Raw genomic sequence first — 15,736 nt, 5'->3', positions numbered from 1 at the left:
CAAACAGAATTATAAAAGAAAAGAAATAAGATCCATTTCCCACAGACTGGTTCTTGTGGGAATAATACAGGGTGGGAGCATACTATACACATCTTAGGGTCCTGAACAAAAGGCAGGATATAAATGTAGTAAATGAGTAAATCTAACCATGTTCTTTGGGAAATGGATCTTATTTCTTTTCTTTTATAATTCTGTTTGGGATTGTATCCTTAGATCCAAACAACATGTTACACAGTAAAAAAATTATACAGTATTACTCTAGTCACTCTTTTTTAAACTGGAAAAGCAACTCCCAGTTCGGAAGAAGGAGTAGAAAACTGTCTTGGTCCTATCTATTCCTTCTGCTCCTAGATAAAGTGCTGAAGAGGTTTTTGGTCTCAGTGTGCACTAAGAAGCTTAAAGGAAAAGAAACTGCTTCTGGACAAAATAAGAAATGGGGACCAAACAGTTGAAGAAATGTTTAAACAGCCTTTTCCCACTGGTTCTCCCATTGCAACTGCCCTTAAATATTGTAGCAGCATTTACCATTTTAAAGGGAGCTTTAGATATTACTGCATATATTTGTGTTCAGGGTATAATTGCAATCACAAGTGCTTGTTACCTGAATGTTATCTTCCAGATGTTTTGGACTATAACTGCCACATTTTCTTGCCCCTGGCAATTTTGCTAGGGCTGACAGTTGAAGACCAAAACGTCTGGTGAGTATCTGGTTCCCTACTCCTGGTTTACAATTAGTAAAACATAAAATGAAGAAATACTGTTCATTTTAGCTGATGGACTTCAAATGACAATATACTTCAGGGCCTATGTGTCCCAGTGCATGTGTGTGTGTGTTTTTGCAGGTCTGAGGAAGTAAGAATAACATGGATTTCAATAAGGGAATTTAACTCTAACTTAGGATAAATACAGAATCTTGGAAAATTTCCAACCTCAGTTATATTGAGTTAATTAATGTGATAAGATAGAGTTTCTTTAAGGTGCTTTTTGCAGATCTCTCAGCACCTGCACTGAGTTAACATTTCTGGGATAATCTTTAAACTGACTGTTCCCCAACTTTCCCACAATCTCTCATCAGTATCCTCATCCAGATCTAATTAAATAGATTTACATTAATAACAAGGTTATTGTGTTGTTGTTGTTGTTGTTGTTTTAATCTGCACTCAGTCGTTACCGACTTTGCAGTGACTGCTTTTGGACGAGTCCTTTGCAGTTTTCAAGGCAAGGTGTTTCGGAAGTGGTTTGCCATGGCCTCCTTCCTAGAGCAGAGCCCAGCTGGCGAGCGCAGGAGGCGGGGTTTCCGTTGCTTCGCGCCCTTTTCGGGCGAGCACGGTTGCGCTACCCGGCAACTGCTCCTGACTCCTTTTGCAAGGCGCTGCCAGCATTTTTCCTCCCACCGGAGTGAGAGTACCCATTTATCTACTCACGTGAGTTTTCGAACTGTTGGGTTGACAGGAACTGGGGGAGGAAGCAGGAGCCCACTCTGCTATGCAAAGGCTGGGCTTGAACCGCTGAAGTGCCGACCATTTCTGGCCGGCAACTTTCAGAATCACCTTCATAGATATTACATTCATGGGAACTGAATACAATGTATGCATGAATGTATATGGCAATGAAAATATGATGCAAGCAGATTTAGTCATGACAGAATTCTCTACATGACTAGTTCATGTAAACTCCTAGTAGTTAATAGTTGAAATCTGTGAAGGAATAAAACTGTGTTCCCCAATCTGGTGCCTGTTACATACATGGGACTATAGCCTACATCCTCTGCCAGTAAGTATGGTCATCATGAACAGAACCATCACCCAGGTTATCTGGAAAGCACCATATTGCGCAAGCATGAAATAGAACATTTCATTCTTAAGCATTGACATGATACACATTTCCTCCACTCAAGAATTATCATTTGTTCTCATAGAAATTGTAAGTGTTAAATTATTAAAATGAGTCATAGGTTACTAGGGAAGAAGTCAGTAAATATCTGAAATCGTGAAAACAAAGGACTTCCACAAAGACTTTCACATTGTTTGCCAGAAAACTTACATTGTTGATTAAAATCTATTTCCCTTTAGAAATATGTACTCAAAGGAGCCATTAGTGCATTGTCTCTTCCATCATGAAAAATGAAAAATAATTTTTGTATAGAAATGCAAAACATAGTTTTGCATAGCAAAATATTTAGCAAAAATGAGATGACTGAGAAATGGAACAAAGAACATTTCTCTTGCTATGTAAAAGCTAAGATTCTGGGTTTCATTATCTTACAAGAAGCTGCACACAAGTTCGTTAATGTGACGTTACAGGGATCATTATCACTGAAAGATGAAAATGTATTTTTGAATATACAGCAAAGTCTTTGAATTTATCACTCAGTGAAGAATTATCAGTTAATTGAGGATATAGGGGCCAGCAAAAAAGATAATGCTTCAATATTGGAAAAAGAGCATGTTCCCAGATGTATAGTCTTGGATTGCTGATATTTGTTTGTTTTCAATTTATGAATTGGTTTATCAATGTAATGAAAGACCGATCAATATTATTTCTTTTTGTTTTCTTTCTTTCTCTGTCTTTCCTCTCCTTTTTTTTTTTACAGTAAAACAATATAGTTAAAAAAAGAAAGCACATAATTAACATTTATCTCCTTTCCCACACCATATTCCATTCTATAGTTGTCAGCAAATCAGTATTCCTGGTAGAGTACATAGAGCAATACAAACTAACAACATTCTTTACCATTTCTGATTTTTAAAAGGAAGAAATAATCTGACCATGTACAGTTTTGCATTTAAATCATTATGTGAATAAAATAGAATTTGCTGTTACTACCCTATTTTACTTCATAATCTCTATCATTTTGTTGCAGAAAAGTATAATAGATTAAAAAAAAAACTGTTTGGGGAGTGCTTTAACAATGAGAAGTGGTTAGAAATTTTAAAAAATACATACATAAATGAACAATCGTAAATTGAGCACCTGAAACAAGTCAAGCTCTCCCAGCAATAAAATATTTCATATGAATGCATGTATGTAAAAATATTGATTTCAGAACTTGGAACCTCAACAGCCTCAAAGCAAAGAAAGAAAACAGAGGTTTCAGGCTTGGACTGAGATTTGTTTGTTTTTAGAATACCACTCTTCGTTGGGTATGGGGGCCCATTCCTAACTTCCCTATATTTAGCTTGTCATAATGTGTATCAAGTCACTACATTGACTTTTGGTTGGTAGCTATTCCACCCAATTTCTACTTTTAGATAGGGGCATCCATGGGTGGAGGTAAGAGGTTCAGAAAAGTCAAGATGATGGCTGTGACCATCCTATCCCTTTTTATATGTTTTGCATGTGTGACACACATAGAAAGGGGTGGGGCTTCATTCACGTAGTTGTGGCTATCATCTTGACTTTTTGATAATGCTCACCACAAATGCCCCTGCTATTAAATGCTTTGTTTTGTGGCTATAATTATGATAGTTCTAGGCATATGGACAGGAAAGATCTCTAGATTTCAAAACTGAAGTATTTAATTTTTTTACAATGTAAATATTGATGAACGGATATCCATTTGAGATATAGAGCAGATATTGGGACATTTATTCATGGCAGTCTAGATAAAAATATACCATAAGAATTTGCAAAATAGTCTTTGTCTTGGAATTTTAAAAGATGTTTAACAGAAATTCTTTTCATCCATGAACAATCTGTTCATCTTAAGTTACCATGGGAACTGGTGTATTAAAGAGTTTTAAAAAATTAGTTCTAGTTGCAAAGAACTCTATCTTGCTTAGGGGAAAATGCTGCTTTTAGTATTAAAAATACTATTTTGGAGATTGTTTCTTTGTTTTATTTTATTTTATTTGCTTTTAGGGTGTTTTTCTATAAAGCAATTTTGCATTGGAGAATTCAGTAATAAATAATTATCATTTGGATCAAGACTTAGATCAAGACACAGTGAGAGAAATATCTTTGTAGAGGCATTTGGAGCTGTATTTCTACAGAAATGTTATTACTTACCACAATTTGTCTTTACGTCTGTCTAGGTCCAAGATATCATTAGTGCCGTAATGTGTTGATGTTTTGATCCTATGCAAGATCATATAATTGAGTGGTTCTCAAACTTCATGCTACTGGGGACTCCCTCAGATAATGAATGTAATGTGTGTAATGAATGTAATGTGTAATGCCACCCTCCCCCAAATAAAATTTGCTGATATATTACATGCTACACCCAAAGCCACCCGCTGCACAACACTAGTAAATGTAAGATGATCCTTCCTCCAATGGGAAAGTTGACAGAACAAAAATACTGAAAACTGTCTGTTGCCCTGTACACCTTCTATACCTTGCCAGCCTAGGGTTGCCAGCTCCACCCAGTACCTGTGAACAAGTGATACATTTACAGAATCCAACCTCCCCCCAAAACTACAAGCTGAGGTCTGTAACACCCCATATGCTGGTCCTGTGAAGCTCATGTAGTTCAAATGAGAGAATGAAAAGTTTTGCTATTTGGGAAAAGAACTGAGTTGGAAGAAAGCCAGCTTGGCTGTTCATCAGGGATGCTAATGTGCTAGATCAGTGCCAAATCAGGAAGAAATCAGCAGGGATGGGGAAAAGTGTTTACTCAGATACAGAACTACATATTTTCAAAAGTACCATATTAAATGTATGCAAAGAACAACAATAATCAAAGAAATACTAATAAAATAATAGGTAAATAATTAATGATATGTTGGGGTTGATGGAGAAAATCCATAAACATTCATGCATACTTAGATAGTGGTGGCATTCTTCCTCACCTACCCACTCCTTCCATCTCCCCCAAATGATCCTTATGCAGACCCTAGTGAAAGGCTTGAAGGGGGGGGGGAAACCTCTTCAGCATCAGCCCACAATTCCTTTTTGTCTTGGCTCTTAAGACTTTCCTGTTTTCTGTTTATTATGATCACCATCACCTTACTTTCTAGAAATTTGTTGGAATGAGTAGTAGAGAAATTCTTGTAACAAAGAAACAGAGCAAGCATAAGCTTGTGCCACCTTTTCATTTAAAACTCTTGTTGCTTTTAAATTCATCTTTCACCACTTAGCCCATTAATTCCCATAGGCAAAGCCAAAATGCTCCCATCCAAGCAGTACAGATGGTGTGGAGGGAGGGTAGCATAGGTGTGGTAACCTGGGCACAAAATAGAAGCATACACAGCTTCATCTTCAGATTGAGGTCAGCACAGTTCTGTATTGTCCTTTTCTTGGGAATGTTGCTGATGTTTGCTGATGTTTGTTTTTGTCTTAACTCAGTCAAAGAGGAGAAGCGAGGCAGGGGCTGCTGCTACTGACAGATTCCAACACCATTTTCATGAGTGGAGAGAGTGGCCCCTAGCCAAGTGCTGAAGAAAGTTGAAATATCCTGGCTCTAATAGCTGGCCTTCACTCCTCCAAAATTTGGTTGCTGTTCTCATAGAGGTTCCCAGTCTGCAGTTTGAGAATCCCTGACATAGTTCGTATGTTATTTTCTACTCTGCATTTGGACTGTTGCTTCTGGCAGTGATAGTATCCTGGCATGATCTACTTGGTAACATTCCTGTTATTGCTGGAGTGATAGAAAAGTCACAAAGAGACCATTGGGCCACAACAGCCATGCTATAGATTTGACCTCTGAATTGCTATCGTGACATGGTTGCTGTGGCAAAGCTGATCCTATGATCTTAGGTCTTGAGCAGAAGCCAGCTATATTGAAAAAACAAAACAAAAACCAAACAGTTGTAGATTAGAATAACGTGAAGAACACAGAAGGGATAGCAGACAATAGGAAAAGATTAGCAGGCTATGTGGGTGGTTCATTTATTCTTTTGCTATAAGGGTGCTCAATCTGTCCATCCCTCCAGGATGTCTCCTTTTTGAAAGATAAAGTAGACAATCATATCGCAGAGAAGACATTTATTTATAGTCAAAGCTATCTAAGGAATGAGAAGTAGGCATTCGCTAATCACTTGACACAGACATTACAGTTGTGTAATTCCCTGGCTTCAAAGGCTCTTTGGAAGAGAAATACCACTGCAGTTTCTAGAAGAATCAGCAATTCTTGATTCAACCACACTGAAATTAATCCAGGTCTTGAGGATGAGTGCTGCTGAATCTAAAGTCACATTGGCTCTTACTGGAAAAACTAAGTATAGTATCCTGATAATAAATGCAGATATATAGGCAGCAGATTGAAAGTAATGGAAAAGATGGATAAGGAAAGGAAAAGTGAAGAGGCTATCAGTCAAGTTCAGAGACTTAAGTATGAGATACTTTTTAAAGATTTGGCACTCCCATGCCGTCACCATTTTCATTACCCAACCCCTCAAAATCAACTTGAAGACAATTGTCTTTACATGTAGCATTTCCAATTCTAAAACTAAGAAGAGTAAAAATCATTGCCCCATTCTGAGCTGCCATAGTTCCTGCATCAATAAAAAAAAAAAACCAATTTTTTTAAACTCACTGACTTAGGGTTCCAGCTTTCTGAAGAGAAAATGCTTTAACATTACGGTATTTTACATCTTATCTTTTAGTCATATTAAAGAATAATAATCAAACTGAAAATTCTTGAAAGTCATATCTGTATGATAGGTCACATGATTCTATAGTGACCCTTGTGTGACTTTTTTGGGGGCAAGAATTATAATATTTCATTTTTGTTCAAAGCATTTGGGTTCAAAATCAGAAGTATAAGTAGTGCCACCTTGGTTGTATATTTATCTTAAAAATGAATATACCTGAGTTCATAATGTCAGGAGAAAATAATGTATTGCACTGCTCTCATTTATAACAAAGTCCTGAAAGGTTTGCTGTATGCAAAGTACCCCTGGAAGCAAGCCTGTTATTTTTTCCCCAAAGTCAATGATGCGCATACATTTCAGCTTGGCCCCAACCCTCTGTTTGTGTGTTGCTATAATATAAGACTACACCAAAAAACTGAAATATTGCCCACACAGTGCTTTCTTGGAACTTGCAAACTTACTAATTAATTCCCAGTGTGATTTGTCTTAATTTCATACCTAACACAATTATATTCTAGTCAGCTTTAAATATAAGAGCTTGTGCAAAATCCAGGTGTGAACAGGCAGCCAGGGTAGGGATTTAAGGCAAGGTGCCACATAACCAGAGGTAGAACAGTGAAATTTACCAGAGTTCTGGAAGAGGAATTAAGTTTCAATGAAATACTTGTGCAGTAACCAGATGGACAACTTAGGAGAAACATATGGCCTCCAGCATCCTTTTTTGCAGTACCCGAGCACTCCAAGAGCAGCAAAATTCAGCAGCAAAATGGCTGCATTGTTACAATGTAAGAATGCAGGGTTTTCCAGGCATCAGTTTGTTCTTAATTGTGGGGATGATCTGGTTTATCCATGAGAGGTTTCCCATTCTCTAATCTTAATGCCAAACAATTGGCAAAAAAAGTCATGCCCGTTTTGGTCATATTATAGTATCACTGGATGCTGTTCAGAAGGTATATTATTATTATACACCTAGTCCTCTCTTTAACGACCACAATTGGGACCGTCAACTCCATCACTAAGCAATGTGGTCATTAAGTGAGACACCACATGACTGCAACAGACTCATGACCTCACTTCCACCATGGTCATTAAGCGAGTCACCTGTGGTTTTAAGTGAGACATCACGTGACCACAACGTGCAATCTTACTGCTGGCTTCTCCATTGGCTCTGCTCATCAGAAGCCAGTTGTGAAACACGCAAATGACAATCACATGACTGTGGGACACTGTGATGGTCGTAAGTTTGAGGACTGGTCATAAACTTACTTTTTCAGTGCTGTAACTTTGAACAGTCACTAAACAGGGCAATCGTTATTTGAGGACTACCAATTACTGTTATTGTTGGTTGCACAAAGACCTGCAAATAGAAGTAGAACAACTGTGGCAAAGGAAAGCAAAGATAGTACCGATAGTAATAGGCGCCTTGGATGCAATCTCAAAACATCTGAAGCACCACTTGAACATCACCATCATCATCATCATCATCATGAAGCTGAGTTGAGGCCCCTAGCCTTACATTGTTATTGTTGCCCACTGCTGTTGTAAAGAAAGAAGCAACATGATTTGCAAATAAACTGTACAGGACAACCAACTGAGATATAATAGTCTTTGTGCTAATTAATAGTGGAGAAATGGAATGAAAGGGGACATAAGAGAAGTTTGAACTAAAGCTTGAGATGACAGCAAAGATTTTAAATTTCATTTTGCCTTTAGAGGAATAGAACTAGGTGGAACGAACAAATTCCAGGTAAAGGTAGCTAAGTGCTACTGAAAGGATTAAGATTGGCAATATATATACAGAGAATACCATATGGTTTGTTTGGGAGTCCTTATGAAGAACTTGAAAATGAAGTGAGAATATAGGAGGAACAGTAAATCAACAGTTTAAAAAGTAACTTTTAAACATTCTGGTGTTTTTATAAACCATTAAGGAAATACAAAGTAACTGTGTAAGATCATTTGTACTTGGGTAATCCTTAAAAAGCTAAGCAGGGTCAAATTTGGTTAATACTTGGATAGGAGAGCACCAAGAGATCTTAGGGCTGTGTGCTAGACTGGGAAGTTTAAAAAACGTCTCAGAAGGAGAGAGTGATAAACAAGTATATTGTTGCCAATAATGTTTCCTTGTAATTGTGAAGAGTTGAACTCAACTTTGAAGGTTTTTTAAAAAAATTATTTGTACAAGAAAGCAACTATTTTCTCTTTTGATTGTTTCACTCTGGTTGAGATAAGAAATACTGTTTGTTTATGACAACTACATTTGGAATGTTTTTTACTCTCTAAAGTTTATGTATGTGTTTAGCCTTGTTACCCAGAGTAGTATTGGCAAGCCAGAAGAATTAGCATGTAGTAGGTAAAAAGAAAGAAGCTGCATGGTGGCAACTTAAAGGAGGAAAAGAGGAAGAGAAAAAGAGATTCTGTGGTTTCTGCTCTTTATGCACCTCTGAGATACATTATAATATTGTTTAGCTGTGTAATAAGTAGGAGCCAATTATATGAAGCAAGGAATGAGAAGAGGGTGGATTTAGGAATGGTTAAAACCCACCAACTCTTTTATTCTGGTTCAGCATGTAACTGCACGTGGACATGAGGGAAGACACCAAGTGAAGTGAGAACCAGGGATGGAGGTAGGTTAATGTACCAAGAGTTAAAGAGAACACAACACTTCAGAGAAAGTGTTTCTTCGACTTATAGTGGTCAGGCATGGGGATTGTAGCTGGCAAACTGGACCATTTGTTTGGTGGTGGAACCAGAAAGAAAATATTGTAGTGCAGAGTTTATGTGTTCACTGGTCCAATCAGTTGTGCCCTCCTTCACAACACTCCACCCACACGCAACCGCGCAACCACAGGAGTGAATCAGGATTCTGTAAGCCCCTGGCACTCCTGCTTGGGTTTTTTTCCCTCCTTCTCTTGTGCTTAATATAGTTAAAAACACTTGTCTTGAGAGAGACTGGTGTGCTTAAAATGAAACGTGGATGAATGTCTTCAGTAAAAATCTCTCTCACATTAAGAAACTTCCTATATGACGGTTTCAGTTTCATAATTCTCAAACTAATTTAATATTACAGATGGTGTCTTTAGATAAATGGTTTTTACCATTATTTTTAAGTTGGAGGTCCTGTTTTTTCAATAATTGTTCTGAAATAAATTCTAAAATTGTGGGAATTAAACAGTGAAATAACAAAATCTGTAAAGGTTAGCATGCTATTTTCATCTGCTTCAGCATCAAGCTGGTTTTATTTTTTTATTTATAAGAACTTGAGAATGAAATGCAGTTTTTCATGCTGGGATTAGCTTCTTACATTCATGTATCTGAATGGAAGTCTTAACTTTTGTAGGCTGCATATTGTGGTGCAGTCCAGAAATTTCCAATGTAGTTTTCTCCTCTGCTTCTGGAAGCGATCTCTGTTGTTCTTTTGCTGAATTGTTTCTACATTGTGATTGTCAAGAGCAGAACTTCTAGAATAACCCTAGCTTTCAGTTCCTTAGGTCTAGAGCTGAAATTAGTCCATGGTTTCCAGTTCCCTAACTGCTCATGTTTATACAAGCCAATACTTATTCAAAAAGTCTACAACTTTCAGATTCAGCGACTGCTTTGTTGTTCCTCATACCCTGATTGGCCTAGAAAACAGCATTCCCTGATCTGGAAAGCTTAACATTATGTATATTGGCTCCTCAGCACAAGTCAGATCCATTTAAAAAGGAATGCTGAAATTTCAAACATGAAACACACCATACATTCAACATGTAAAGTATGAATATGCCCCAAATTCATTAAACAACAAGGTGTACTCAAGTGATTGGCTCAAAAACAAAAACTATACTTATCAGCAGCCATGTTGAATTAGAATTATGGACAAGTCTATTTTCATGTTATTAGAGTTATTATTGATAACATTATATGAAGACATATCGTAAGCTTTTTTTCTGTATCAATTTCTAACATAACAGGCATGTGAACAGTCATGTCTTTGCAGACCTGAAAATGCAGAAGGTAAGATTTTATAACTTTGGTACAGATAAATTAAATCCTCTTAATTTATATATTAGGGCCATGCATGCTTCATTTTCGAAAAATGTTTGGACCTTGCACTAGCAAAGTACCTCTTTTGCTGCTCATTAAAGCAGCAGCAGCCTTTTTCAGACTTTAGCTTGAGCCTGAAAAAAGATGCTGGTGCTTTAATGAATCGACTTATTATAGAACTCTGAAAGCAACTTTTAAAAAGTTGGCTTGTTTTAATTAAAAGCAAAGAGCAGTATCCATATGAATCAGTTTCAAGTGTTCACAGCCCTAATGTACATGCACGAAACAGCATGCAATGGAATCTAGAATCCCATGAATACCAATGTGCCCCCAGAAAGTATATAACATCTCCTCCAGTTATTTTATTTGTAAGAGTAACTGCTATCTTCTTTTACAGAGATGTAGCAGTGTTTCTAAGGTGTTAGTCAAATTTGCTAGTTTCATAAGAAATTGTAGGATCTATATATGCACTGGCATGTGTAGCACCATTAGGTTTTCACATTGCAATCATGATATAGAAATCCCTTGAAACTCTCCTCGTGGTGCCATGAGAAATTCAGAATGTTTGAGACAGGTATCGCCAGCATCTTCAGATATAGAATACTCTTGTCCTCACAAATCAAAATGTTTCAGGTTTGGCAATCCTGTAAGATTTGGGCAGTAATAATTTAAAAAAATATTTATTTTAATTTGGGGAGCTGTGGGCATAGCGTTGCTGGACATTGGACACTTTTGACATTGGAAATTCAGGGTGGTCTACATTACAACTCTTAATTAAATCTGCAACACCCCATTCTCCAAAGAAGTTGGAAATATGAGTGGGTGTCCTTACAGATGTCCTAGGAGTGTTCACATTATATGAGTAAAGTGGCCATAGAGCAACTTTCATTCTGTAGCACAGAAATGGAAGTATAGTAACAGGGCCTTTTATTAACCCAATACAGCATTCAAAATATCCATGTTCAGCAGGATTCAAAACCCTTGTACTTGTGGTAATGAAATATTAAAAAATGCATTGAATAATGACTGACAGGCTGTTGTTCAGATTTTTATGAATGGAAACATAATTTAGGATTCCATTCAAGGTGTTGAACAATGATAATATTATAAGTCCTTCATCATGTATGTATGCATAGGCTTGCATTCAGTAGGACATGCTCCCACTAAACAGCAATAGCTCTAATTTTCCTTGAGTAAGAAATTAGATGCTGTTCAAGAAAAGAAATCATTACAGTTGCTTGAAGTTCAGGTTACAAGTATGGACTGATGGAATAGATTTCAGGCTGAACTTGAAGCTCACAGAAGAGACTTCCGGTGGGGATATGGTGGCTTAGCCATCTCTCTGCGACCAGGAAGATGACACCACAGCTGTATCAGCAGCTGGCAGTAAGTACTAGCCACCCAACTTGCTCTGGATTAAGGAGAAGCGAAGATATTGACCCATACTCTGGAGGCCATTCCTCAAAAGCTAATTACAAATATGGCAGCTTCTGCAAACAATTTTCGAGTCAAGCAGCTGGGAGGCGGGGGATCCATCTTGTTTGAAGCTGTGGTGCAGCCTTTGATGGACACTAGAGCTGACCAAACCTCCAAACACTGGATTATGACTATTTTTCAATTTAAGAGAGATCTTTCTTGCAACAGATAATAATTTTCTTGGGGCTTAGCCTTATTTTTGAGTTTATATATTTAAAAAAAGAAATAGAGTTTTAATTTTAATCTGATTAACTCGCAAAAAGCTGGACGAAAAGTTAAATTTAAAAGGGATTTAGAATCCATTTATAGCAAAAAGGGAGAAGATATATTTGTTAAAAGTTTATTTTTATGAAATTCCATCTGAATTAATTGGATTTGATTTTTCTATGGGATTTTTTGTTTTGTTTTTGTTTTTCTGCAATGTTTGTTGATTGGCTGAATTTTTAAAATAGAAGATAGTAATTTGAGCCCTCTGTGTATTTTTGGCTGGAATGTGTATGCAATTACAGTGTGAAAGGCACCAAAGGGCATGAACTGTTTGCTACTTTTACTTATACTTCCTATGGTTTTTTGCCTAAGGGGAGAAAAAGTAATAAGAAGAAAATGGTTAGAACAGGTTCTTTGGATCACCCGTCAGAGGATAAAATGACTTCTTTAAGGCTACTCCAATCAATGTTTGATGAATTAGGAGCTAGATTCAAGTCCCTTGAAAAAAAGATAGAGGAAAAGGTAAATAAGAGGGTTAATTTTGAAATGCAAGGGGATATTAACTTGAAAGGGAATTTGGAGTTCTAAAAAATCCAGGATATTGAAGGTGGCATGAATAACAAAGTTGTGGACTTAAAAATGCCGGAGAATAAGAGTAATATGAAAAAGGATGCCAGAATGAATCTACAAGTGAAATCAACTGTAGTCACAATGATTAAAGGGGACATACAAAGAATGGAAAATAAGACGACTGACCTGGAAAGACGTTTTAATCTGGATTCACAAGAGGAATGTGCTGAATTGCTGAGGCTGTTCCTGAGAAGAGATAAAGAGAACTTACTGGAGCTGTTTGTGGGAAAAGATAAGGACAGAAAGATAGGGAATCAACTTGTGGGACATTATTTGAAAGGATTAAAGATTAAGCTTTTCAGAAGTAAATAGAAGGTTTACAAAGTTAACTTAGTTGATGATGGTTTATATATAGATTGAGATTCTGGGATGTTATTAATGGGATTTCTTTTTTTTAATCAGGATTGAATAACAAGGTTTTAAGGATTTGTGTATAATGATTAAAGTTAAAATATATTTGTTACTAAATTTATTAATTTTTGTTTTTATATATGACAACATGGTAAAGTTGATGGAGCTGGTTGAGATGGAGAAATTGATGGTTTTGATTCGAGATAAGACATTGTATAATTTTAATGCTAATTGGAAACCTTTTTTGGACTCTGCAGGAAAGAGAAAAAATGAAAATATATTGTATGGATTTGATAATTAGAAATAATATAAATTAATATAAATAAGTTTTATTGTAACCTTAGAAAAAGAGCTTGATGTATATTGTTACTTATATCTGTTATAAGGAAGGTTGGAAGTCAATTCTTTTTTTTCCTTTTTTTTTCTTGTTTTTCACACTTTTAATCTTGACTATTTCTCTTTTCCAATCTTTCTCTTTCTATCTTCTTTCTTAATATTAGTTCTTGTTAGTTTTTACTGTTCTTTGTTAAAAAATTAATACACTTATTAAAAAAGCTCACAGAAGAAAATGGTATACATGAACTTTTGACAAAATTAAATGAAGTTTTAACAAGAGTAACATATAATATTCTTAAATGTATCTTGCATTAAATATTTTGTACCATGGCTATAGGAACTCATAGCAATGAGCAGTTAGTCTGCTTATGAGCTGCTATTCCAAGGTAAGAGAGTTCCAGTTAAAAATTTACTTACTTTAAGAAAAAAAAAAACTTAGACTGCAAGCCTATATTTGAGTGTAAATTTCAGTGATTCCAATAGAATTGCTCTGTAACTCAGGGTTGAACTGTGGAGTCCTTGGTGCTCTCTGAGCTTGGTTGTTTGCTTGCAGACCTTTCATTACTCAAATAGGTAACATCGTCAGTCCAAGTAAGTGCGGGGTTTGCTCCCTGTTTATATACTGTAGCTTTCCCTGCCAGTTGGTGGAGGTGTGGTAGTTCTTTGATAAGGGTATTGTCCTTGGGTATTGTTTTCTGCTGATTGTTTGCCTGGTGTTAATCCCTACTTATCTGGGTGTTGGCTGCTGGAGAGGAAATGTTCTGGTCTTTTTATTTCCTTCAGAACCAATTTCAGAAAGCACCAAGGACTCCACAGATTTCATTGAACTCAGTGAGGGTTTTTTCCTTGCAGAGACCTATAAGATTGTACTGTAATTTTGTAATAAATGTGATTGATTTTACAAAATTATGTATGCTTTGCAGTTTTCTACTACTATTTGAAAATATTTACATTTTAATTTAGGTTTTACCGAAGACTTGAAGAAATCAAACATAATTTTTGTACTCGGTGAGTAACAAAAGGCATGTCCACCTGTACCCATTATATGCATAAAATAAACCTTTTGACAGGTACTAATGAGCTGCATAAATTTGTCTAAATATGGTGTCTTTTTTAGATTTGCCAGGATAAGAACCACTGATAGTTAAACATCTCAGAGATACTCATAATCAAGACAGTTAGATGATTGAAAAAAACCTGTCAGGAAATTGTCAGAAAAATTATGTAACACTGTAAAGAAGAAACTTCAGAATTACTAATTGGGTTATTTAATTAGTATCCTAATTAGTAGATGTTTCGGCCAGGTTTCTTCCTGCCCAAGACATGCACATATACGTATAGATAACCGCCAGAATGGTGTCATGGGTAAGGTGCTGGACTAGGAGCGGGGAAACACAGGTTCTAGTCCTTTCTTGGCACAGAAACCAGCTGGGTGACTTTGAGCCAGTCACTCTCTCTCGTCCCTAAACTGGGATGTTGAAAAACATGTATCAACCAACCTGCACTAGGCCAGTGTGGTAGATTATGGTCCAGAACCTTCAATGTAGAGGCCTTAATCTTGAAGTGGAATGATATAGGCTGGTAATAATAATAATAATAATAATAATAATAATAATAATAATGCATATACATATACATACTCACAAACATATGTTGGTATATGAGTATGTGTGTGAGTGTATGCAAAACTCACCCACCCTAAAATACTGTTTTTCTTTCTACATTCTGTTACCTAGAGTACTAAACCAATAGTGCAGATGGGATTGCTCATGAATCTAAAAAAGATTAAATGTAACTACATGTGGGGCAAAATGAGAGAACCATACTATTACTCAGAAAAAAAAGGATGTTGTGAATATCAGTTGGTTTTGTAGCTTAACTATAAATTTGAACCAAGCCCTAGAAAAGCAAGATCTCTTTGGCAGTTGAGAATATAGGACTCCTGTCCATTATTCATCATCTGATGGCATGCATAGAAGTGATTGTGTTCTCTTTAGTGATTTAGTCACACATGGAAAGAATCACTTGATTCTGCAAGTCATCAGTGACACAAATATTCCTGTCTGGGAGAAGGAGAATAAACTTACAACATATAACCAAGAAAATCCTGAGAAGCTTCATTCTCAATCTGAAGCTGATAGGAATATGCTGAAAACACACCCCACTAGTATCAATGC

The 15,736-nt window shown here is 36.4% G+C and overlaps 1 protein-coding gene across 2 annotated transcripts in view; it reads left to right on the top strand.

Annotated features, from left to right (window-relative positions):
- Positions 1-15,736, top strand: part of AK5 (adenylate kinase 5) — a 150,754-nt gene that overhangs the window by 114,509 nt on the left and 20,509 nt on the right. For both annotated transcript variants that reach the window (XM_088128404.1, XM_088128403.1), the window contains 2 exons: positions 10,487-10,529; positions 14,523-14,567. In XM_088128404.1, coding sequence (XP_087984530.1) covers positions 10,487-10,529; positions 14,523-14,567 — 88 coding nt within the window. The remainder of the gene's footprint in view (positions 1-10,486; positions 10,530-14,522; positions 14,568-15,736) is intronic.

The sequence above is a fragment of the Python bivittatus genome, unplaced genomic scaffold (assembly GCF_059951505.1).
Source record: "Python bivittatus isolate LINGU-HERP-01145 unplaced genomic scaffold, Pbiv_v1 ctg000700_np1212, whole genome shotgun sequence".
In the NCBI taxonomy this organism is placed as follows: domain Eukaryota; kingdom Metazoa; phylum Chordata; class Lepidosauria; order Squamata; family Pythonidae; genus Python; species Python bivittatus.
Note: the sequence above shows the minus strand (reverse complement) of the source record. Positions and strands in the feature narration are given on the sequence as shown.